Here is a 25061-nt window from a genome sequence, read left to right on the forward strand (position 1 = left end):
GAATTCAAGGAGGTTATACAATGCTATTGAGATAGATGTATCATTAATTGCTCGCGAAAATTTTCATAATTAGTTAAATTGACAATGACGTCGGGTAGGTCATTCCAGAGTGCTATGGCACGAGGCAAAGCCGATGAATTGAATGATTTTGTTTTTCCAAAGATGCGCGTGATGCTTCGCTGATTGTGAAGTCGTTCAGACATGCGCGATGGTGCCGTTAGTGGGAAAGGTGGTGGCCTGGATGCGTGAATATATTTATGAAGCAAAGACAGGAGGGCAACTGTGCGCCGTATGTCTAGATGCTGTAATGAAAGGTCATGTTTTATTTGTGTGACGCTCGAGGGGCGACTGTAAATACGTGAAATGAACCGTGCCGCCCTGTTTTGCACAGCTTCTAGCTGGTTAATGACATAGGCTTGGAAGGGGGACCATATGGGTGATGCAAATTCCAGCTGTGGGCGAACAAAGGTTAAGTAAGCTTGTTTGCGGACGTTATTTGGCGCGTTTCGTAGGTTTAGATGTAAGTACCCCAGTGTTCTTGATGCGTTTGCAGATATGTAAGTTACATGTACCGCCCAAGTAAGATTAGAAGTGAAATGAACGCCGAGGTACTTATACGAAAACGACCGTGACACGTTGGAATTATTTATGGAGTAATCAAGTTCCACAGTTAATTTTTTTCGACTAAAGGATATTACATTACATTTTGATACATTTAAAGTCATTTGCCATGCACCACACCAGTTGTTAATGAGATGAAGGTCTTTTTGGAGAGCAAGGTGGTCATTGGTACTAGTTATAGAACGGTATAAAATGCAATCGTCAGCAAAAAGCCGTATTGACGAAGAAATATTAGTTGGAAGATCATTAATGTAGATTAGAAAAAGTAGTGGCCCCAAGACGCTACCCTGAGGCACTCCGGAGGTGACATCGGAAATTGGAGAGGAAGAGGTATTAACCAGAGTGAACTGCTTTCGAAAAGACAAAAAGTTACGGATCCACGATAAGGTTAGCGAATCTAAACGAAGTTCTGTTAATTTTGAAATCAGACGGGAATGAGGTACGCGGTCGAATGCTTTAGAAAAATCCAGGAAAATGCAGTCAGTTTGTAAATTATTATCCATATTGAAGTGAAGATCAGTGGTAAATTCCAGTAATTGGGTGTCGCAAAAAAAACCTCGCCTAAATCCATGCTGATTCTCAAAAAAGAAGTTATTGGTTTCCAAATGACAATAAATGTGCGAAGAAATGATATGCTCAAGCATTTTGCAGCAAATGCATGTTAGTGATATGGGGCGATAATTTTCTGGTGAGTATCTATTGCCACTTTTAAATAAGTAGCAATAGATACTCACGTAACTTTGACTAACTTGTCAAAGTTACAGTTACCATGAAAAAGCAACGTCGTTACTTTTTCGTTACTGCATAAAGTTCTGACTGAGTTCTCTTGCGCCAGTGAACGTCTTAGCGTCTGCAGGCGCTTTACCAATAATAAGTGAGTGTTACACTTACAGTTACTTGAGCCAAAAAAGTAACCCTGGTATAGGTACAGTTGCCACGTTTTCAAAACTAACTCGCCACAGTTACAGTTACCGTGAAAAAGCAACTTTGTTACTTTTTTGTTACCGCATAATGTAAGTAATTGATTACATACAAAATGGTTATTTTATGTACTAAAAACTTATTGAGAGGTACGGGAAGTGTATAAGGAGTCAAAACGATGTCTATTGACCATTGCCGTCAATTCCTTATGTTCTTCGAAGTGTATCAGGCCCTGTTTGAAGAGGGAAACCAAAAAACTGCACACCTATGGACGGACGATCGGTGCGAGGTCGTTGACATGTACGATGCGGAGATTGCGAGATGACGTAATTACATCGGCGAAACAAACATAAAAAGACCAGGAAAGAAGTTGCTAAAGTGAACCATGCAATGGGTTTTTAGAAGGAGCTTGTTGAACAATTATTGACAGGCTCTAGCTTTTCCCTAAATAGAGCAATGACACTAGCTCATGAACAACAGCAAAGGGGAGGGTGGTGGATTCTAATGTGGTTAGATTTCCACGGCGCACGGACTTGCGAAAAGAACAGGGGCTCTCAACGAGTGGTTGCAAGGAGATGTGTGTCTAATAGATGTTCGATCATTTTTGCCTTTTTTATGGCCAGTTTATACTGAGCATGTTCCCTGTATAGAAGGCAGAACGTCTCTCATTTTGTTGATAATTAATGTCTAAAGTTGGAGCAGACCATCGACACACATTACAGAAACGTTTAGTAAAAAGAACATGATTGATCCCTCCATCAAAGGAATTGACAAAACACAAAAGTAAGACATGTCCTTACAGAAGTAGTTTAATATTTACTGCACATTGATATAAGAGACCTTCCGCAATAATGTGGATGCATCTACGCTGACACATAGTGCATCTCCATACCGATGACTAACTTCTCTCTATAATGATTAAACAAGCTTTTGTGGTCATGGATGCTCGTGGTCTCTGTAGTCATCATCATCATCATCACCATCACCATCATCATCATCATCGTCGTCGTCGTCGTCATCATCATCATCATCGTGACTACGTCCACTGCAGGACAAAGGCCTCTCCCGTGTTTCGCCAGTCGACTCGGTCATGTGCTTGCTGCTGCCAATTTATACCCGCAAACTTCTTAAACTCATCTGCGCACCTAACATTTTGTCTCCCCCTAACTCACTTGCCTTCTCTGGGAATCCAGTTTGTTACCCTTAATGACCAGCGGTTATCCTGTCTACGCGCTACATGCCCGGCCCATGTCCATTTCCTCTTCTTTATTTCAACTATGATATTCTTAACCCCCATTTGTCCCCTAATCCACTCTGCTCTCTTCTTGTCTCTTAAGGTTACACCTACCATTTTTCTTTCCACTGCTCACTGCGTCGTCCTCAATTTGAGCTGAACCCTCTTTGTAAGTCTCCAGGTTTTTGCTTCGTAGCTCAGTACCGGTAAGATACAGCTGTTATATACCTTCCTCTTGAGGGATAGTGGCAATCTACCTGTCATAATTTGAGAGTGCTTGCCGAATGTGCTCCACCCCATTCTTATTCTTCTAGTTACTTCAATCTCGTGGTTCAGCTCTGTGGTTATTACCTGCCCTAAGTAGACATAGTCTTTTACTACTTGAAGTGCACTATTAGTTATCTCGAAGCGCTGCTCTTTTCCGAGGTTGTTGTACATTACTTTCGTTTTCTGCAGATTAATTTTAAGACCCACCTTTCTGCTCTCCTTGTCTAACTCCGTAATCATAAGTTGCAATTCGTCCCCTGAGTTACTCAGCATGCAATGTCATCGGCAAAGCGCAGGTTACTAAGGTACTCTCCATTAACTTTTATCCCTAACTGTTCCCATTCTAGGCTTCTGAAAACCTCCTGTAAGCATGCGGTAAATAGCATTGGGGAGATTGTGTCCCGCAGCCTTACACCCTTCTTGATTGGTATTCTGTTGCTTTCTTCATGAAGCACTATGGTAGCAGTTAATCCCCTGTAGATTTCTTCCAGAATGTTAATATATACTTCTTCTACGCCCTGATTCCGCAGTGTCTGCATGACGGCTAATATTTCTACTGAATCAAACGCCTTCTCGTAATCTATGAAGGCTATGTATAGTGGTTGGTTATATTTTGAGCATTTCTCTATTACCTGATTGATAGTATGAATGTGGTCAATTGTTGAGTATCCTGTTCGAAATCCTGCTTGTTCCTTTGGTTAGAACCATAGTGTTTCCTAAATATACACTAGATGGAACTCTGGCCCTAGTGTCTATGGGAGCTGCCGCTCACGGCACTTCAGCTAGCATAGGGAATGATGGGTAGTGCACGGATTTATATAACCTTCGTACTCCTTGCTCTCTTCGGGTTCGTGTGGCTCGGACCTGTTTTCTCACCAAACAAAAATCAGCAAATATCCAGCGGTTGCGCTTCACCACCCTATTTTTTTATGCTTACCATTTCAAATCGGGTCACAAAGTTCAAAAGGGTTCATTATTTTCTTCGAAACAAAAGAGAAACCATGAATAAACGAAGCCGCAAGTGCAATTCGCCACTCACAAGTATGAAAACTAGGCAAATTCGTGTACTACTCATCATTTCCATGGTCGCTGAACGATTGCAGCATCAGAATCCCCTCTAGTTACCTTAAGAAACTTTCTGGCTAGAACTTCATGCTGTAGACAGCTTGTTGGTGCAAAATATCCTTCACTGTTTTGTCACCTCTTCCGTATGGAATCCGAATTTAATTTACTTTATGTGATTATATTGTTACGTTTACAAAAGGAGTTTATCCCGCTGTGACGTACCGGTAGACCCGAACGTGTCGCGCACCTGAGGCTTGCTTGCTTGCTTGATTTTTTCTTGTGGCCCTTACCCAGTAAAGGGGATTGGCCAACAAGCCGGTGGTTAATGTAAGTCAAGAACTTAGGATTATCTAGGCCATGGAAATATGATCACTTTGTTTTGACAAGACAGAAATATTTAAGGGCAATGTGAAAAAAAAATGAAAAGAAAATAGAATTTTTTGAATAACTAAAGTGCAATCATTATATGGCAATACTCTGAAGGCTAAGTCATTACAGCGTAATAATGAAATACTAAATTTAAGATTGGTTAGTAAAAATCGAAAGCTAATCAATGGCTCGGCAACATAATCCTCTTGTGTCATATAGGAATTCGCAAAGGGCCCCGCACTTGTACCTATCGCTGAGTCTAATGAAGCAGCCACCAAAGACAAAATATTCGGAGTAGAAAGTGAAACTCTTAGTTTTTCAAACAAAATTTTGAAAAATTTTTTCCTTTGATATTTGAAACGGTGGTATGTGAGAGAAAATGGTCGATATTTTCAGGTTTGTTGCAGCTTGAGCTCAGAGGGGATAGCCTAAGACCAGACCTGTTTAGGTAGAAATTAAGAGGTGGTACATGGTATCATAATTTTGTTACGGAGACTTCCAATTTACACGTGGTACACCATTTAATATTCTATCCAAAGTGCAAGTGTGAAAAATACGGATTTGGTATCGTAATCTTTAATGAGTCTTTAAGAAGGAAGTTTTCTGAACCTCGCTGCTGTTGCATAAGCTTTAAGAGGCATGACTGGCACAATCAAAAGATCAAGGGATGCTCGAGCGAGTGAGTCAGCCATCTCATTTATAAGTATACTACGATGGCCTGGCACTTATATCATTTGTACTGGACGAATGTTTGCTGGGATCAATGATTTAAATGTATCTAGTACTGCTGATGCAGACGACGATGATAAAAATGAACACACACGTAGCGAGTCAGTCACTATCACAGCTGTCGAATGAGTCACAGGAAGTTTTCGAAAAGCTAGTATAGCAGCCATTAATTCAGCTTCAAATATGGGTGTATAATCTGGGAGGTGTAATGAAAAAGACCAGAATAACGAGAGAGAAAAAATACCCACACCTGCTTTCTCGCAGCTTATAGATGCATCCGTTGCAATTACTATATTAGTACAGATTGAGACAGGTAATCTTCCAATGAGCCGATCAAATAATTAGTGGGCAAGTGTTTAGCATTTGTTGGGAAGATATCGCCAAGTTCTATTTGCACTTGGCCGATTGGTTTGTCAGATGGTATGATGTCGAATATATTAACATTTGAAGCATCTAAAAGTCTTTGAACTAACAGCACTTGGGGTTTATATACACAGGACCAATGCTCATTGAAAAAGATACCGAGCTAGGCAAAGAATACAAACTGCTGCTTTCTTAAAGTGGATTCAGAAAATTTCAACTAGGTTTTAGTTGTGCCTTTCTCACTAGCTAAATGTCCTCTCTTCAAAAGTTTCCCTCTTCCCCGCTACCCAGAGGCTCATACCCGAATCACGTATGCTGTAACATTTCTCTCCGCCCAGACGAAGCCCACCGGGTGAGTTAAAAAGTCTCTTTGGGAATAAAGCCCTTCAAACGTACTATATGAGCAAGTTCAGTCTTTGCAAACTGTCGGCCATTTAAATGAAGATGCAATACGCGGTAAGTTAAATCGCTTATACGGTCTAGAACAACATAAGGTCCCACATAGTGCACCAGCGATTTTTCACACAACTCGTGTTTTCTAGTTGGCGTCCACCGCAACATGAGGTCTCTGCGATTATATGTCACGTGTCGACGTCGACAGTTAAAATGTGCCTTCGAGCGATCTTACAAAGCGAGAGTGCGCAGTTAAGTAAAATGTTGGGCTTCTTCTGCATGGCAGATGGTCTCGGATATACTGGAATCATGGTGGTCCAAAAGCAGGAAAACGGTAATGAGGGTATGACAAGGTGGCTGAGCATACAAAAAAAAAAGAACAGACTGTAGCCAGTAGTTTCATGCTGTGCGGTGTTAAATACATAGGTAATGAAAGCTAGTACGTTGTCTCAGTTTTTGTGATCTGATGCAACATACATAACTAGCATGTTCATTTGTTTCGTTAGGCTGTTTGTTTAGGGATGATATGGCGTAGAGTGCTGAAAGCTTGAAGTGCATAAACGAAGCGTCTCTTTCACCATGATTGCTGATAACAATTTTAGGAGGTCTCTGTCATGGAACCACACAACGGAGCATAAATAAACATCTATCAGCTGCAGTTGACGATGATGTAGCAGCTGTCTTGCAGTACCATTTTAAATCATCAGTGCATACGACTATTCAACGATTGATAGTAGAAGACTGGAGAAAAGAGCCTAGAGGTCAATCCCAACTTGCTTGAATGGAGTTCTAGGGGGCGGAACAGGACACAGTCGCCCTGGAGGAGCACTGGTGGGGCGCTTGCGGCATTGACACTCATTGCAAATAGAGACATACTTTTTCGTCGTCCGGCACATTTTTGGCGAGTAAAACCTTTCTTGAAGTCAGAAAAGAGGAAAAGAGTTTATGTGTGCCTAAATGGCCGGACATTGAATCATCATGCATGGCCTGCAAGACGGATACGCGATGACTCTTTGGAACCATGAGAAGATATCGTGAGCCCGTCGTAGTATAGTTGTTTTTGTACACTAGCCCATCACAGATGCATAAGTGAGTCGCCGATGATCTTGACTCAGTAGGAAGGAGCTGCTGTATGGTGCCGTTACTTTGCTGCTCTGTCTTGAAGGCATTGGTATCAGGAAATGGCAGGTCCAATGGTGCGACTTAGGTGTCAAAGTTGTCCACGTCACTGTCTCTTGATAGAAGCAGTAGTTGCGAAAGACAATCTGCATCAGCATGACAACGAGCACTTTTATAAGAAACCGTAAAGTCATATTCCTGCAGGCGGAGTGCTCAACACGCTAGTCGACCAGATGGGTCACACAGATTGACTAACCAGCAGAAAGAATGATGATCTGTCATGATGGTAAAGGTGCGTCCATACAGGTAGGACCAGAAGCGCTGCACTGGGATGACTACTGCGAGGCATTCTTGCTCTGTGACGGTGTAGTTACGCTCGGACTTGTTTAGCGAGTGACTTGCATACGCTATGACATGTTTTTTGGTATCCAAGCGTTGAACCAAAGGCGCCTACACCAACACCGCTAGCGTCTGTGTGGAGTTCTGTGGGAGCCAGAGGATCGAAGTGTCGAAGAAACGGATGAGATGTCAAAAGGAACTTCAACTCAGAAAAAGCAGATGCACATTCCGGAGTCCAGTCAAATGGGACGCCTTTCTGAAGGAGGCATGTGAATGGGTGCGCGATATTGACAAATCCAGGATTGAATTGACGGAAGTATAAGCAGAGGCTCAAGAAGCTGCACAGTTCTTTCACTGAGTGAGCTCGCTTGAACGTCTCCACTGTGGTCATGTTCATGGGATGTGGTCGTATGCCTTCTTTGTCCACTAAGTGTCGAAGGACGAGTGTTTGGTGCTCTTTGAAATGACATTTCTTTGATTTGAGCACCAAGTGTGCTTTGCTTAGGCAGTCCAGCACAAGATAGAGACATGTGTTGTGCTCACAGAAAGTGCACCTAAAAATCACAACATTGTCCAGATAACATATGCAGACTTCCCGTTTCAAACCACACAGAATATTGTCCATGAAGCGCTTAAAAGTTTCAGGCGCGTCTCATAGTCCGAACGGCATCCCATTGAATTCAAGAAATTCATCTGGTGTAACAAATGCTGTTTTCCCTGTCTTTCTGGTGCATTGGAATATGACAATACCCTGGTCTCAAATCAACAGATGAAAAGTAGGAGGCTGAGGAAAGACAGTCTATAGCATCATCAATGCGTGGTAGTGGATATACGTCTTTTTTGGTTATGGCATTGAGGTGGTGGTAGTCAACGGAAAATCGCTATGTCCCCTTTTTCTTCTTGACCATAACTATGGGAGCGGCCCATGGACTACATGATTCTTGTGTTACATTCTTTTTAGCATCTCACAAACCTGTTCATTTATCACTGCATGTTTCGAACGCAATACCAGGTATGGTTTTTGTCGTAGAGGTTTATGGGATGCCGTATCTATGCAATGCTTTATTCGAGAAGCAGAGAATGACAGTGGAGCCTGTGGCTTTGTGAAATTGAAAAGATGAGCATGTTTGCACAGAATACTTGCCAGGTCAATACACTTGTTCGTGCTGAGACTTGTCGATCATTGCCATCATGGAGGTGTCCCTGGCATGCAGGTTATAGGAATCAGGCTTATCCAAAGAATCGCTTTTCTCTGCAAGGTTGGCAAGGCAGAACACTTGATGTTGACAAATTTTAGGAAGTTGTAGAGCCTCTGGCAGTATTGAAGGTTCATTGGTGCAGTTGATCACCCACAAACCAGTATGCCCTTGCACAACCCACAACGTACAGTAGGGTATTAGGACATTTTTCTTAAGCAGCTGAGGTCAATGGGCTCTACAGTGGCGTCAACTGTCGTCTCGTTTGCAGAGGAACTCACGACAGGAACACACTTGGCTGACAAGGATGATACAGTTGTGTTCATGGACACCCAAAGGGTGCTTGCCCTGACAGGGCGGGTTTGCCATAAACGCTACTGGAACATCTGAGTCTACTGTAATCTCTCCTGTGGGGCAATGGACAGTGGCACCACAATGATTTAGGAAATCGAGTCCTAGAATTACATCATGCATAGAATGAAAGAAAACAGTGAAATCCGAAATAAATTTCTGGCACCCCAATCTAACAGCCACTGTGCAGATATCAACAGGTTGTAAGACATCTCTGCTCACTCCACAAGACTTATCAGCATGGTTCCAACGGAAAATAACTTTTTGTCTTAGGATGCGTTTGAATGCTAGATTCATCACTGGTACGGTAGCCCCTGTGTTCACTAGGGCCATTATTGAGACAGCGTCGATTTGCACACGAACCTTAATTTTAAATATGATAATTACAAATGTGTTTCTGTGGAAATCGAAGACTGTCCAGGGACCTCACCTCCAACGGTCGCACTGACTAGTTTTCCGGAGGAGGCGAAGGGTAGCGGTGGCGAGGAGACGCCGACCGATTGGAGCGAGGGGCTGGCGGGGGTGTCAGGCTGTGGTCAGAGACTGGAGAACGGTTTCACAGCAGCATTCAAATCTCGTGAAATGCGCTTCCATGGAATGTTGGTGCTCATGCAAAGCTCGACAGGTGGGATCTTAGTGGGTGGTCGTATTTCGGCGGCTGCCAGCAGTTGCACTACCTGGCAATGTGGCCTTCAACGCCACAGTCGTAGCAGACGAGTTGGGGTCGCTTGCCGAACCACTGCTGATAGCGCCCTGCTATGAAGGGTTGCCTAATCGAACGGAATGGAGCAGCTTGCTGAACAGGAACTGCCCGCCTCTCTGAAGCGGGGCTGGGACGAAGGCGTTGGTCATACTACTGGTCAGACGCGAATGAGTCTCGGTGTGACCACAAAGTTCCAGCTTCGCTGACGTCCATCACACATACCGTTGGTGGCAGAGTAGCGAACGGCACCCGGTAAGTGGATGAACAGGTAAGCGGATTATGGATGGTTTCCTCGACCAGTATGTCTTGTTGCTGTAGCTCTTCGCGCACTATTGCCCGGATAGTAGCAGTAAGGTCGGCGGTCGAGCTCGCGTCAACTCTGGCGACCGTTATTACATTTGCCAGCCTACCAAATTTCGGGGTAATACGACGTGTCTTCAGCTTCTCAAAAGTATGACAGTGACGTTGGACGGCAGAGACAGAGGTGAGGTCTTTCCTACCTATAAAAAAATTGCAGATGTTCTTTGCTATACCCTTCAGAAGGTGTCTGACCTTGTCCTCTTCAGACATCTGCGAGTTTATGATCTTGCAAACCGTCAGAAGCTCCTCTATATAGGTGGTACACGTCTCTCCAGGAGTCTGAGCTCTTTTAGCCAACGTGCGCTCCGCGCTTTTTTTTTTTTAATTGGAGTCCCTCAAAGCACTTCTTTGATTCTTCAGTAGAATGATCCAACATTGTTAAGGAATCTTCGTGATTTTCGTACCACATCAGGGCGGTTTTTGTGAGAAACAGAGCGACAGTTCCCAATTAGTCGGTGGGATTCCAGCAGTTGTACCGCTCACCCTTTTGTAATGTGTCAGCCACGCATCCACATCTTCTGCCGTTCCCACGAACATGTGGGGTTTCATCTAGTGATGCTGAGGTGCAACCGGTGCTGGTCTTTGCGTGGTTGAGAAGCCTCGACCTTCACTCTCAGCCATGAGTGTTGTTGTCGGTGGCATACTGGCAAGACGACAGCTACGATGAAGTTCAAACAGCTGTGGCTCCATGGTACTTTGACATGCTCTACCCAGCGCCTCTACCAGTCTGTTACATTTACAAAAGGACTTATTCTGCTGTGATGTACCAGTAGACTCAAATATGTCGTGCACAGGAGGTTTTTGTCGCTATCCAAACGTGCTCTTCTCGAAAATCTTCTCTTTCCCCGCTACCCATAAGCTCGTACCCAAATCACGTATGCAGTAACAATATTGTGGGCTTCCTGCATTTGTATAAATGATTATGTTAACCGACTGAACAATAAACTAAATTAAAGCTAGATTTCCTTTCTCTGTGTGTGTCATAAAACGCCTGTGCGTGCTCCAAACACAGAGGTAGCTGCTCCAAAAGCAGATTTTGCCTGCTCCAAAATGCTGGAAGGCATTCCCACTACTGCGATAAGCTCAGAGTCTCAGACGAATGTTCCCCCGGCACGTGCACCAAAAAAGCTCAAGTGACAAAAAATATATGACTCATGACCCCCCCTTCGTCCGAGTTGTTCTGTTTAGCTGCAACATGATTGATTTATGACAGCTAGTTCACATGTAAGCTCTGATCACGGTCTTTTGCACAGGTATTCTGCTCAGCAGCATCATCTCCTGAGGAAAGGCATATTTTGATGTGTTGAAATGTGAAGAGTATATGGTAAAAAAAAAATAGTTTGAAAAAGAAAAAAGGTCTTAGTGTTGCTGTTGGAGAATTTTTATAAAAGCAGAAGTATCTGTATTGGCATTTTAAGTTACAGTTACTGTGTAAAAAATAACAGTGTTACAGTTACAAGTTCTTATAACTAAAAAGTAACTAGTTACAGTTACAAGTTACTAAACAAAGTAACTACTTACCAGTAATGCATTACTACTAACTAGTTACTGCTCGAGACTGCATTCAACCAAGTCTTATCATTGACCGAGAAACATGCATTTGACACACAAACGGGTGGATGTGCGGCACCAATCGCTCCATTTTGTTCCAATTTGATCTGCAGCGACAAGCTGCACCTAAATGGCAATTTACGCCTGCTATGCCTTATTTAGTTGAGTTAATAATATCGATTGAGCAACACGCATGGGCTTCACAGAGGACGCAAACGCATCCATATCTAATGTAGTTCGGTCACATCATATTTCGGTTCATGCATCAATCTGTGCCTTGTGGACAAAATGCATGAATTTTGTTAAGGTGGCGATAGTGTGCATACCGCGTTATGCGACTCTATATACCGTAAATGCCCTCATATAGCTCGCACCCAAATGTAGTCCTGTGTGTAATTTGGGGATAGCAAACGAGATAAAAAAAGATTTTACCCGAATATAACCCGAGTTAAACAGAAGAATGCATTTATTGACACACTTGATTCATCGTCATCGTCGGACGCACTATCTTTTGAAGCTCCCTTGTCGGAAATTTTCTCCCACAGCACATTATCCTCAGTGCCATCAAGCACGTTCGAGGTGGAGCACTTTTTGAACGCGTGGCAAACGAGTACATTGGGAATGCAGGCCCAAGCCTCGACTATCCACGAGCACAGCATTGCTGGCGAGGCCTATTTCAGCCGTCTGGCGGAGGTCACTTCTGGTTCTCCACACCTCATTCATTCCATTATAGGCGCTTGACTGGCCCTTAAAGAGCTTATTAAGGCACACATCAAGTGGCTGCAGTTGTCATGTCATCCGGGGATGATCACGAGCTTGGTGCGGGAGTAGCGCAGCACTCGCTTTTCTGAGTCGGTCAGGTGACATCGAAACTCATCGATCAAAAACATCGAAAAGAGCCCCAGCAGTGCTCTGAGCCGTCGACACCACATGGACTCTATCCAGTCAAGCACTAGCAATTAGTCTATCCACCCCTTCTCCTGGCAGCAAACAATGACATTTTTTAGAAATTTTTCCCCCTTCGTCAGCGTCTTTCGTTTGAACACCACGTATGGTGGTACCTTGCGACCGTCTTCAGTGCAGGACACTATAACAGTCACCCGCGTTGCTTCATTCGCTGTCGAACATACGATAACTTGCCTGAAGCCTTCAGCCCTGAGGGCATATCTAGGTAGACCGGCGTTTCCTCCTCGTTGTCGATCTGGCTCAGCTGATCTTTTGCAATGCAATTACGTACTTTTGAAACTTAACAGGGTCTTCTTTGTAGCTATTTAGTAGCTTCTGGAAGATCGACGTACGCTGACATATGGAGAACCAAGCGTAGCACGTGAAAAGAGACTGTCAATGCTTGCTCACTTTGAAACCCTCCGGCTGAATGCCTTTGTCTCAGGCGATTTCCCTTGCCTTCGCTTGTAGCAGCTCGATTGAATAGCAAGACGTGCAGCTCGCTGCTCCCTCCAAAGTATGTGAGTTCTCATTCCACGTCAGGAAATGCTCTAATTTCTGGTCCGTGGCAACTTTTTCGCTTGCTGCTGCAAACAAAGAGGGTGTCTTTTTGCCGATGCAAACAAAGCGGGCGTTTTTCTGCTTCCGCCAACCGCAAATACTTCGCTCGATCGCTCCAAACTGCTGCTTCATGGCACAGTTGCCAACGGTTTCAGTAGAAGCAAAAGCTTTCCTTTTAAAAACAGCCAAGTACTGCCTGTTGGGTGCTGACATGGCGTAAAATCACAGGAGAAAAATCGTGGCTGTCGTTATGGGCGTCAAGTTGAAGCAAAGGCCACTGACCACTGCTGCACACATTGATCTGTAAGACTAACGACTACTACCGCTAACACCAACTTGCATCTAGCGCAGAAGCATGCAAGTATGATGATGATAGCACCGCGGTATTCTGAAACCAAAACTGAATTCTGGCCCTGAAATTCTTGGGACCCGCATATAGTACGGGGCTGAAATTTTGTACCTTAAATCTAGAAATAAATACTGGGCTATATGAAGGCTTTTATGGTATGTTTTAGCACCATGGCTTTTAGTCAAACTGTAAAGACGGCAGTGATGTTGGGAAAAACTCGCCACACAGTTGCCGAGCAACCACCGAGCATAGCGCGAGCTCTGCAGTGGAGACTGTCGATCCATATAAACTGGAAATTTAAAGCTAGTTTCACTGGGGAAGCGATGAATGAAATAGCAACAATTTGTAAAAATGTAATGGTATTGCTGCATGCTCTCCTTTGTATTTTTGTAACATCCTCATTATATGTGTAACGCAGCCTTGTGTAAAATGCATCCCAATGACTAAGAGCCATCTATAGATGATCTTAGAACCTTCCAATGGAATTGCATGCACAACGCGTACATTAGAGTTTGTTCCGGAACTAACGCGGCCACTAGTTATAACGCTGGAATCTTTGATGGCACATGTATAAATGCCGATGCACTTCGCTATTTGGCAGATCGACGGCCGACGATCTATGTTCGCTGCTCTCAGTCTACAGTGTGTATTGCTTGTACAAGGTGACATTTCGTTTTGTGGGCACAGGTTCGCCCAGATAAGAAGTTCACTCATGGAAACAGCGGCTGCTGCCTTAGTCAATGTCACAAACCCCGTGACAATACAAAGGCTGGCAGCTAACTCTTTTGGATATAATATTATATAACTCTACAAAACGCAGATTTAAGTGAATAAATATGGCTGCTTTGAGAAGAAACGCTTTTATTGAACAATTTCTTCTCGTTGAGAGCACGCCAGGTAGAACTGTTTACGAGCCATGTGCTGATGCTTGCCGAGATAGGGCGTGTGCCAGCTGTCGCAACTACACCCTTAGTTCACAGCTGCTGCTTGAGCAATCTCCCACCCACTCCTTTCTCTCGCATTTTTTCATGCCCGTTCAAGACGAGTGGTGTGTTTTTTCTCTGCTTGAGCGTTCAATGGCATGTGTAACATGCAATGGGATGCTGTTGCGGGCGCCCTCCCAGCGACGGGAGATCGGCAGCCTCGTTGAATTTCTTGTTGAGCAGCGCTCGTGGCCCCAACTTATCGAATTTTACGCGCAGTTAGAACGTACGATATGCGGGCAATGTTACCAACTTGTAGTTTATGCAAAACATCCCAGCGATGGCAAAAACCCGCTGAGTGTCTATATAATTTCTATCGTAATAAAAAAAATTCAACTTTATGGCCTGGCAATGGCATGTAGGGCACATCTATATTTTCCCGCGGTTCTCATGTCGCCTGTGGGACGTGAGTGACTAGAACATGTTTTTTACATTTACTTTATAGAGACTTATTAGGTTTAGTATTAAGATAACTGTTATTATCTCATATCTATAGTCCTCACTGTTCTAACAGTAATGCGTGACCCTAGAAATCTGTTCCATAACTAAATTTTGATGCTCCAAAACACACCTTTTGGTGCTCCAGAGCTGTCTCATAGCTCCCTTTTTACTGCTCAAAAGCGTCTCGAAAACTGCATTATTCCTGCTTAGTGAGCTGCTCTAAAAGGCTGAAGCCCGCTTCCACCCCTGCACAAAGGACGCAGCTGCGTTTGTATGGTTTGGTCTCATTTGTATTTCGGTTCACACATGGTGAGCACCATGCGTGACCTTAACTCCATGAATGAATCTTGCGCCACGTGAACAAAAGGCATGAATCTTGTTAAAGTGACGTTTGTGCGCAAACTTCATTATGCGACTCATATTTTTTGTTAGCGAAGCTGTAAGTCAAACTATGAAAACGCAGTAGTGTGCGAAAAAAAAAAAGTGCCATATCATGGCCAAGCAACCGCTGAGCTCAATAAGTGCTCTGCAATGAAAAAGTGGTACCATAAAAATTGAAAAAGTCAGTTTTACTGCAAGGGAGAAGCAATAAATGCTATAGCAACGAATTGCAATGCTACACGACATAAAACTACTTCTTTTGGATCCCATATCGCGTAACTCTACAAAACGCTGATGTAAAAGAATGCGATAATTTGAGGCACGGAGAGATGCTCTTTTTGCAGTCTTTGCACGTGGAGATAGCGCACACCAGCAATCGCGACCATGCCTTTAAAAAGAATGTTCACTGTTGCTGCTCAAATGAGACCCTTCCCTGCGCGCTTCTCTTTGTGCTCTGTGCTCAGCACGTTTCCTCTCTGCTCGAGCATTTCACGGCTGTTCTTAACACTCAATGTGATGCCATTTCATGTGCCCTCCGACAGACTACGGTGGGCTGGCTCGTTTAATGTGTGCTTGAGCAGCACCCGTCACCTCTGCATGCACGCTTTTACCTGCGTGTAGAACATATGTTGTGCGAGGGATATTGATAACTTGGAATTTACATGAAACATGACGTCAAAGGCAAAAACCCTTTGAAACTGTCCAAATAATTGCTATCAATCGAAAAGGAGGCAAAAAGTAGGCTGTTTTGTGAAACTGTTTAAGCTGAAAGGCAGTCACTTATCTATTTCTGGAGACTTTTCGGCACCAGTTTGCGCTTAATGTAGTAAGCTCTGGCGTTCGTCCAAAGCTGTGCGGGAAGAGAGTGATAAAGTCACTCTTCTCTTTGACAAACTAAAAGTAAATGATCAGCTATATGCTTGGAATAAAGCTGAAAATTCAAGCATATTACTTGATAGAGCTAGCTATAAAGGTGCTAGGAAGTGCAATTTTAAATGTACTTGACAAAGTGCGAGTGTGTATTCATTGTCCTTGATTTGTTTTAATGCACAAAGCATAGTAAATAAGATAGATAAGCTTGAACAATTGCTTATTTTGTACTCTCCTGATGCTGTCGTATTAACTGAAACCTGGCTGCATTCTGGCATACATGACTCTGAAATTATTTCACCCTCTTACTCTCTTGTTCGTTTTTATCGTGACAGCCGTGGGGGCAGAGTGGCTATTGCTGTGAAACGTGAGCTATCATTTCATATGTGTGTGTGTTTTTATCTTATGTGTTCAGATAGTATGTATGTTTCAATAAATTTTTCAGTTGAGAGTCAGTGCTTGTTTGTGTCTCTTCTCTTCGTCGCGTGAGTTTGTGCGCTGTTACTGCTCATAATGTATCACCAACTAGCCCAACTATCAGTCCTGCTATCATATCACACAGAAAAAGGTAACTGTAATCACAAAAGCGTTTGGTGCAGTATAAAAGGCCACAATACCTCCATATTATTCTAAAGCCGAATGCTCTTGACAAATATCTGACGCAAATTCACGATTGCCTTAGCAAACATGTTAAAGATAGAAGCAAAATAGTCCTTATTGGCAATTTTATTCTTCCTTCTATTAACTGTAGCACATTATCAATTACTGGCAAGGAAGTATCCAGCTGTGAGTTTCTGCTCAATATAGGCTACAGTTTCTCTTGAGATCAGCTTTTGAAGCGGCCCACATGCATCCAACTGCAAACAAGTTCAGTATTGGATCTTGCATTTGTGTCGCATATTTTGTCATCTGAACTAATAGTAGAGGATGGGATATCCGATCATATGCTTTTGATATTGACACTGCATCTTGGTTTCAGAACTCTGTGTCCTCAGTCGCGTGTCCCCGTCAACGTTTATAACAGAGCTGATGATGTTAGTGTCATTGATTACTTGGAAACATTATCCGACAACTTTTCTTTGGAAAAATATGTTACAGTAGAGAATTTGTGGCAGACTTTTAGAGAAGTGATAGCTCACTGCGAAGAAAGATTTGTCGCTACAAAACTAAAATGTACAAAGTGCAAAACACCCTGAATATCACGGAGTATTAATAATAAAAAAAAAGAAAAAAAATTAAAGTTCATGCGCAAAATCAAAGGCTGCTCTGAAGAAGTACATAGATTAACCATTGAGCTAAAACAAGGAATGAGCTCTGCACGTAACAATTCTTTCACCACCACCCTTACAACTTTCATGACAGAGCAACCCAGCCAATTTTGGCGTTATCTTTTCAAGACTAAAAATGGTGTCAAGCAGTTAGAAATCGAAAGCGTAATTGAGGATGATGCTCTGACTATTGCAAAAGTGTTCAACGAATATTTTCAGCCTGTTTTCACTTGTATATCAAGGCCTCCAGAAGACGTTGAATCGTCAGTCCACGATTCAACAATGGCACCAGTAAAATTTTCAAGGCAGGGAATCCTACACCTTCTCTTACAAATAGACATCAAAAAGTCACCTGAACCCAACAATATTTCAAATATGTTTCTCAGACGCTACACAGAGCAAGTGACTTCTTTATTCATGAAATTTTCACAGCATCCTTTAAAGCTGCTAGCCTTCCAGCGGAATGGCTTCGTGCAAAAATCATCCCCATCCACAAAAGTGGGAGAAAACTTCAGGTAAACAATTACAGACCCATATCATTAACCAGCTGCTGCTGTAAACGCAAACACCACATTGTTAACAAAGCAATTATGACGTATCTCAAAGAAAACTTGCTATACACTAAACAACATGGCTTTTTAAAGGTCGTTCGACAACACAGCTTTTGGAAACTGTTCATGACTTCGCTGCAGTAATTAATTCTAGACTGCATGTAGATGCTATATTCATAGTTTTTTCGAAAGCGTTTGACAGGGTTGCTTAGTGGAAATTAATAAACAAGCTTAGGAACATTGGAGTAGACGATAAAATGGTTAAGTGCATACTTTTTTAACCGCATGCAATATGTTAAAATAAACAGTACTGAATCAGAATGTCTGGAAGTTTTCTCGAGAGTGCCCCAAGGGTTGGTTTTAGGTACTACTTTATTCCTAATATGCGTAAATGATATGCACCTTCAAGTTGAACAAGATGTTGCACTAAGATTACTTGCAGATGATGGCGTCATATTGAAAACAATACGAACGGAGACAGATCAGGTTAAATTAAACTCATCTTTGGTTAGTATTGCCAAGTGGTTCGATGAACGGGGAATTAAAGTCAATGTAGCTAAGACAGCATGCATGTCAGTAACAAAAAATAAAAAGCCGCTTGTCTTCACTTACAATCTCATAAGGTCAAATGTTGCTCAGACAGAATTGTACAAATACTTAGGAGTGACACTAACGAGTACATTAACATGGTATACACACATTAGTAATACGTGTCAAAGAGCATTCAGAGAACTGGAGTTTCTACGTAGAAAACTTGCAACAGCACCCCGTAATCTTAAGCTATCATGCTATAAATTTCTGGTACGCCCCATTCTTGAATATGGCAGTGTTGTATGGAATTCCTACCGAGGGTATCTTATAAACAAGTTAGAGGCAATCCAAAACAAGGCACTTTGTTTCATCTATTTATGTATTTCAGGAATGACAAAATAATGCTGCTGCACAATCATGCTGCGATACAAACACTTGAAAACTGCCGGCACGTTGCTTCTTTAAAATTAATGTACTTGTTATATCACGATAAGCTTGCTGTTAATAAAAACGACTACCTCAGACCACCTTATTAGTGCTTTTCCAGACTAAATCATGCAAAGTGTATCGGACCATGTGTAGTATGCTGGAACACTTACAAATGATCTTTTTTCCCGTTTATCATAGAGAAATGGAATGCGCTTCCACATGCTTGCATGAATGTTGAATCCTTAGGGGCATTCACTGCTAAAATTGAGCAGTTTCTATTTATTTATTTATTTATTTACAGTACCTTACAGAGCCCTCGAGGGGCATTGTGTAAGGGGGGCGGTACAGATAATATGTTAGAAAAATATATATACATAATATCTACACATACATAGGCAAATAATGAATATAATAGAAAATGCAGTTCAACTTATGAACATGTAAGCAAAATACATACTAGAAAAGTGAGTTACAGTATGTGAAGGTGAAATACAAAAAAAAACTATTATGACAGTAACTACAACCTAGCAATAGTGCAAAAACATCGGCAACAGTCCTATAAACACTGATGATTATGAAGATGCGATAGAGAAGTTTTTGGTGCATAAGTATTTTTTAAGAGTATGATAGAACTTTGTGTGGTCTTGTTCTGACGCAAGATCATCTGGCAAATAATTCCACAAACGAATAGCTCATGGAAGAGCCGACTGGTTGAAAGCGTTAGTATTGCCGTACATGCATGATAAGCTAAAGGTGTTATGTAGTCTGCTCGAAGTTCGATGTGCTAGATTAAGGTGAACAGATCGAATCATGCTGGTGTGGATGAGTTTGTGAAATAGTGATAAAAGTGAAATGTCACGGCGAATTTTCAGTGGCTCGAGTGCAAGGCGATGTTTAATCTGTGTTACGCTGGACGGGTAGCTGTGATCACGCGCTATGAATCGACTAGCTCTGTTCTGTATACATTCTAACTTATCTATGAGGTATTGTTGATATGGTGACCAAATGGAGGATGCGAACTCCAGTTGAGGACGGATTAGAGCAAGATAAGCCAGTTTGCGCACATCGGAGCGAGCACAGATAGAAGTGATATGTGTGGACCACGAAAGTGTAGAAGTTAAGTTTATGCCTAGGTATTTGTAATGATCAGTGCGTTCTACAATGCTATTATCAGTTTTGTATTGGCTATTAAAGTTGTCACGTTTGCGTGATAAACCCTTCAAGGGACTGACCATATTTCTACATTTCTAGGTTCAGCATGACACTGGGATTTGCTGTATGTAACACTGAGTTATACAAGAATATTGTTCTCTGTTGTTTTTTGCTTTGATCAATGTATGAGACTTTGTCGCATAGCACTGTGCTGAAGTGTGATAACTGTGTTTCTCCTGCGCTGTTGCGAAACTGACCTACACATTCATAGTTCACTCCGGTATTGGCCTATTTAGGCTCACAGTATTCAATAAATAAAAATAAAATATCACAATAAAAAATGTTTTACACCATGGCCTCGTGATGGTACGGTGAGTGCATTGGTTATCCCTGTTTTTCTCGCGGTTCTCGTGTCGGCTGGGGTGCTTTAATGACCGAAGCAGAAGTTTTTAAAATTCATTGTTATAGTCTACTTGGATTATAAATAAAGGTAGCTTTTATTAGCTAATCTCTAGTCTTCAGTTGCTGTTTTATTTTATTCGCAGTTTTAGTGTTTCAGCATTTTAAAACTAAAGGTTTTTATTTGTCTGAAATTTAGTACCTATCCAAAACATTGCTTCTGTCTTGTTATTTTTGAATTCTGGTGCTTTCAGCTTCGATTTTTTAATGTTTAGCATATATAAATTTGTGGTAAGTCTGGTCGCTTTATCATTATTGAATGTTCAGTAAAAACTACTGAAATTTTGGGTGTTTACTAGAAAGAAAAAATATTTAGTCCGAACTGATATGTGACCCTAAGAACATGCTCCAAAACTTACTTGAATTGCTAAAAACATACCTTTTAGTGCTCCAAAGCTGTTTCGAAACTCCCCACTCTGAAACTGCTTTAAAGTTTTAATTCCTGCTTCCTGAGATGCTTCAATAGAATGCAGTCCGCTTGCACCCCTGAATAAAATACTAGTCCATGACACTTGAAAAATGAGCAAGTAATGTATACTGGGACATGGTAAGACAAGTACAAGTGTATTAATGAGTCCCTGCCTACATTACACGCTCATATTTCAAGTATCGTAAATCACCAACTTGCCCAACTAGCCATTTTATCAAGCCCATTGTTTTCTTTGTTTGGTCACCGATTTGTAAGGAGTGTAGCAGCAATGCGTTACACTATTCTGCATGCTGTGTATATTATTGGCTGAGACCAGCTGTTGTGTCCTTGCAGAGATAGCCCCACAGCATGTGTTTGCGCTGGACTTTGAACAGAACCCACTGGACATAAAGGCTGATTATAGCATGATGGTGAACGCAGAGCCAGTTGAAGTTGTCTACAATGAGGTAAGCCAAACGTCTGGCCCTTATTGTTAAGAAAGAGTTTATGAAACTGGGATACATGGTAATAATTGAGTCATTTTTTGTAGTCTGAGCAAGATAGCATCTTGTTCATTGCACCAATTGAAAATCCAGCTCAAGCACATTTTCTACAGTATAACCTCGTTACAACGAATTCTTACAACAGACATTCGGATACCACATACTAAGTGATGACGTTACGCCAGTCTCGCTATTTGTTCCATTGGTTGAGCTTCGTTTACTACGGATTCTGGTACAACGGGCACTCGGATATTATTGACTGAAATATGAGGCCAACAAGGTGGTTAAGACGCCTTCCCAGCGGACTTTTCTATCATGGACATCCCAAATTCACGAACTTCTGACTTCAAGTACACTTGGAATACTTTTGGGGCGGCAATAGTGCCGCAGATACTAAGTACCATTTTAAGAACGAAGGCCACCTATCTCTGGTCTGTTGACGATTCGTTACATCCAACTACGACGACGAAAAATCAGCGCGCAGTGTGCTTGTTTCTGCCTGTTGGGCATCCTGGCCCGAAATTGCTAGTTGCTGCCATGGCTGTTCCAAGCAGTAGGTGTGTGGCGAGCTTTGCAGGGGTCCGCTACCAATGGGCAAGACGCCTATTCGTGGTTCTTAGGAGCCAGCGGTCGACATGATTCGTTGTTTGTGACAAAGCATATTGCGGCTTCTTCGCTTTCGCATATCTACTAGCGCAACGGTATTGCCCCCCTAGTTCAGTGTGGAGTTTTAAATGCAAAGCATTTCTTAGCGAACTTCGGTGACTTTGAGTCTATCTATCTGTCTGTCTGTCTGTCTGTCTGTCTGTCTGTCTGTCTGTCTGTCTGTCTGTCTGTCTGTCTGTCTGTCTGTCTGTCTGTCTGTCTGTCTGTCTGTCTGTCTAGCTGCTTACGTTTGGATGCTCCCGTGGTCACACCCTTAACTTGGCGTGAACCAAAATTAGCATGAGAGGGTAAGATGGTTTGACGAATATGACACGCTGGTCAAGACATGAATAATGTCGCAATGCCGTCGCGTACGTTATCAAACACTTCCCGCCAAACAGTGGCACATGCTCTCGGGCAAGTATGTGCCACTGGTATGCGGGTATGTGCCACAGGTGATGGACACTTACTATCTACCTAGGAACGACAAAACCGCACATGGGCTATTTTAACTTGCGAGTGTTAAGAAATACTCGACATTGGTAAGGTCGACCCGATGATTGCAAAGAATAAATGTCAGGGTCCCAGCTGGAATCGAACCCAGGCTTTCTGCGTGGCAATGAAGCATTTTACCACAGAGCTACGCCACGTCTCGGAACTAGTTTTCAAATAGGAGCCGATCTTTGTGAAACGTGAATAGTGGTTGCAGTGCTGCCTACCCAGTTTTATACACATTACATATGTGCTCCTCTGATACTATGGTCACGTCGGATTAACGTCAATTAAGGTTAGTTGTCTTGCGCTGAAGTCAATTTATGTAGCAGTGTCCAGGGCCAGCATTCTCGCGAGCATCAGTGCTTTATATCAGCTTCTGGTTTTGCTGATAATGTTCCAGTTGATGTCGTTGTGCAAGTGCAAACAACTGGCTATATAAACATCTGCAACTTCTTTGCGCGTAGCATTTGTACATATTATTGCACACATGCACGAAGACAACGAGGCATATACGGTGAACGCACTTGTTGCCCCGAGTGAGAAAGGAAGAAGAGGATAAGAAGGATCTCTAACCAGTTGCCACTGGACACCATGAGACTGTTCAAAGGGTCGTGAAAAGTCGGATGGTTGGTGATACCGAGGAGTCACCCGACGGTTGCAAAATCGCGACATGTGGCCTGGCACACCGAAGGAATAGCACAGCGGCTGAGGTCGAAACGTTGGTCGCTCATCGATGAATCGAGCGTCATCATTTGTTCTTGTGTAATGGATGTACTGGACGGGTACATGGTAACGAGACGTCGGGTGTTGAGGAGGCATGTGCTGAGAGCATCGGTCATACCGCGACGTGGGAAATCGGGTTGTCATCTTTGACTGTGAGGCTGGGCTGTACTCCACAGTTGCCGCGCACATCGTCGGTTGCCATGGGGTCAAAGGAGGCACATCCATAGCCTCACATGGTAGACACAACACGGGATGGTCAGCTGTCGAACACAACATTTCTCATTGGGACAGTTCCTCGCGGACAATCTGTCGAATGGTAGAAAAGAGGTCAAGGCCAGGATTCGTGTCCACACTGGCAACAGTTGTAACTTTAGCCAGCCGACCAAACTGATGCAAAAGGGAGTGGTACAAGAGTCAGCCAGTCCGTGGGCAGCACCGGTAATCCTTGTCAAGAAGAAAGATGGATCTTGGAGATTTTGCGTCTATTATCGCCGACTGAATGTCGTGACTAAAAAGGTTGTATACCCGCTGCCCCGTATAGAGGACGCAATAGATTGCTTACATTCGGCCTCTTATTTTTCCTCCATAGAATTACGATCCGGTTATTGGCAAATTCCTATGCACCCAGAGGACAAAGAAAAGACTGCCTTTGTAACCCCTGATGGGCTCTTTGAATTCAACGTGATGCCATTTGGACTATGCAATGCACCGGCAATGTTCGAGAGGTTTATGGACACCACTCTGCGTGGCTTGAAATAGAACATCTGCATGTGCTACCTCGACGACGTCGTCATCTTTGGCGGCACGTTCAGTGAACACAACTCTCCTCTGGATACTGTTTTGAACTGCATCTGAAACGCTGGCCTAATTTTAAATTCGAAGAAATGACACTTCGGAAACCGCCAGATGCTTGTGCTCGTGCATCTCGTTGACAAGGATGGCATCCGCCCTGACCCCAGGAAGACAACAGCAGTTGAGGCGTTCAATGTGTCGCGTTCCGTCAAGGAGCTTCGTAGTTTCCTGGGGCTTTGTTCGTACTTCCGCCGCTTTATACCGAAGTTTGCCGACATTGTGTATCTTCTCACATGCCTCTTACGAAAGGACAACTCCTTTGAGTGAACTCCGGAGTGCGATTCTTCATTCCGTCAATTGAAGTTTTTGCTGACGTCACGACCCATCCTTCAGCACTTCAGTGCTTCTGCTCCGACCGCGCTTCATACGGACGCTAGCGGCATAGGTATTGGAGCCGTCCTAGTACAACGTTACGGTGACCGTGAACACGTCATCGCACACGCAAGTCGCTCCCTAAGCAGGCCGGAACGAAACTACACTGTCATGGAACAAGAATGCCTGGCGGTAATATTTGGAATTCAGCGGTTTAGGTCTTACCTGTACGGACGCCCATTCACAGTCGTAGTCGACCGCCACTCGTTGTGTTGGCTTGTCAACCTTCGTGACCCTTGTGGCCACCTTGCGCGCTGGGTACTCCGGCTACAAGAATACAGTTTTACTGTCGCTTACAAGAGTGGTCGTCGACATGCTGACGCTGTCTTTCATGTATGCCACTTAGCACAACAGACTGTGAATCCGATGACCTTGACCAGCTTGTAGCATCTGTGTCGCCTACATTCCCGACTATACCAGTTTCACAGAAGAACAGTGGAAGGACGCTAAACTAGCACCACTATTCGCCGCTGCATTCGCTTCCACTGTTGCGCGCCATTTCTGTATGCGTGATGGACTGTTGTTCAAAGGGAACCTCTCCAGCAGTGGCGCGCGTTTCCT

General features: G+C 43.2%; 1 protein-coding gene across 6 annotated transcripts in view; it reads left to right on the plus strand.

Annotated features, from left to right (window-relative positions):
- Positions 1–25061, plus strand: part of LOC119174040 (intermembrane lipid transfer protein VPS13A) — a 1344268-nt gene that overhangs the window by 92116 nt on the left and 1227091 nt on the right. For all 6 annotated transcript variants that reach the window (XM_075894208.1, XM_075894209.1, XM_075894213.1 and 3 more), the window contains one exon: positions 21265–21377. In XM_075894208.1, coding sequence (XP_075750323.1) covers positions 21265–21377 — 113 coding nt within the window. The remainder of the gene's footprint in view (positions 1–21264; positions 21378–25061) is intronic.

This window comes from Rhipicephalus microplus, chromosome 5 (genome assembly GCF_043290135.1).
Source record: "Rhipicephalus microplus isolate Deutch F79 chromosome 5, USDA_Rmic, whole genome shotgun sequence".
NCBI lineage: Eukaryota > Metazoa > Arthropoda > Arachnida > Ixodida > Ixodidae > Rhipicephalus > Rhipicephalus microplus.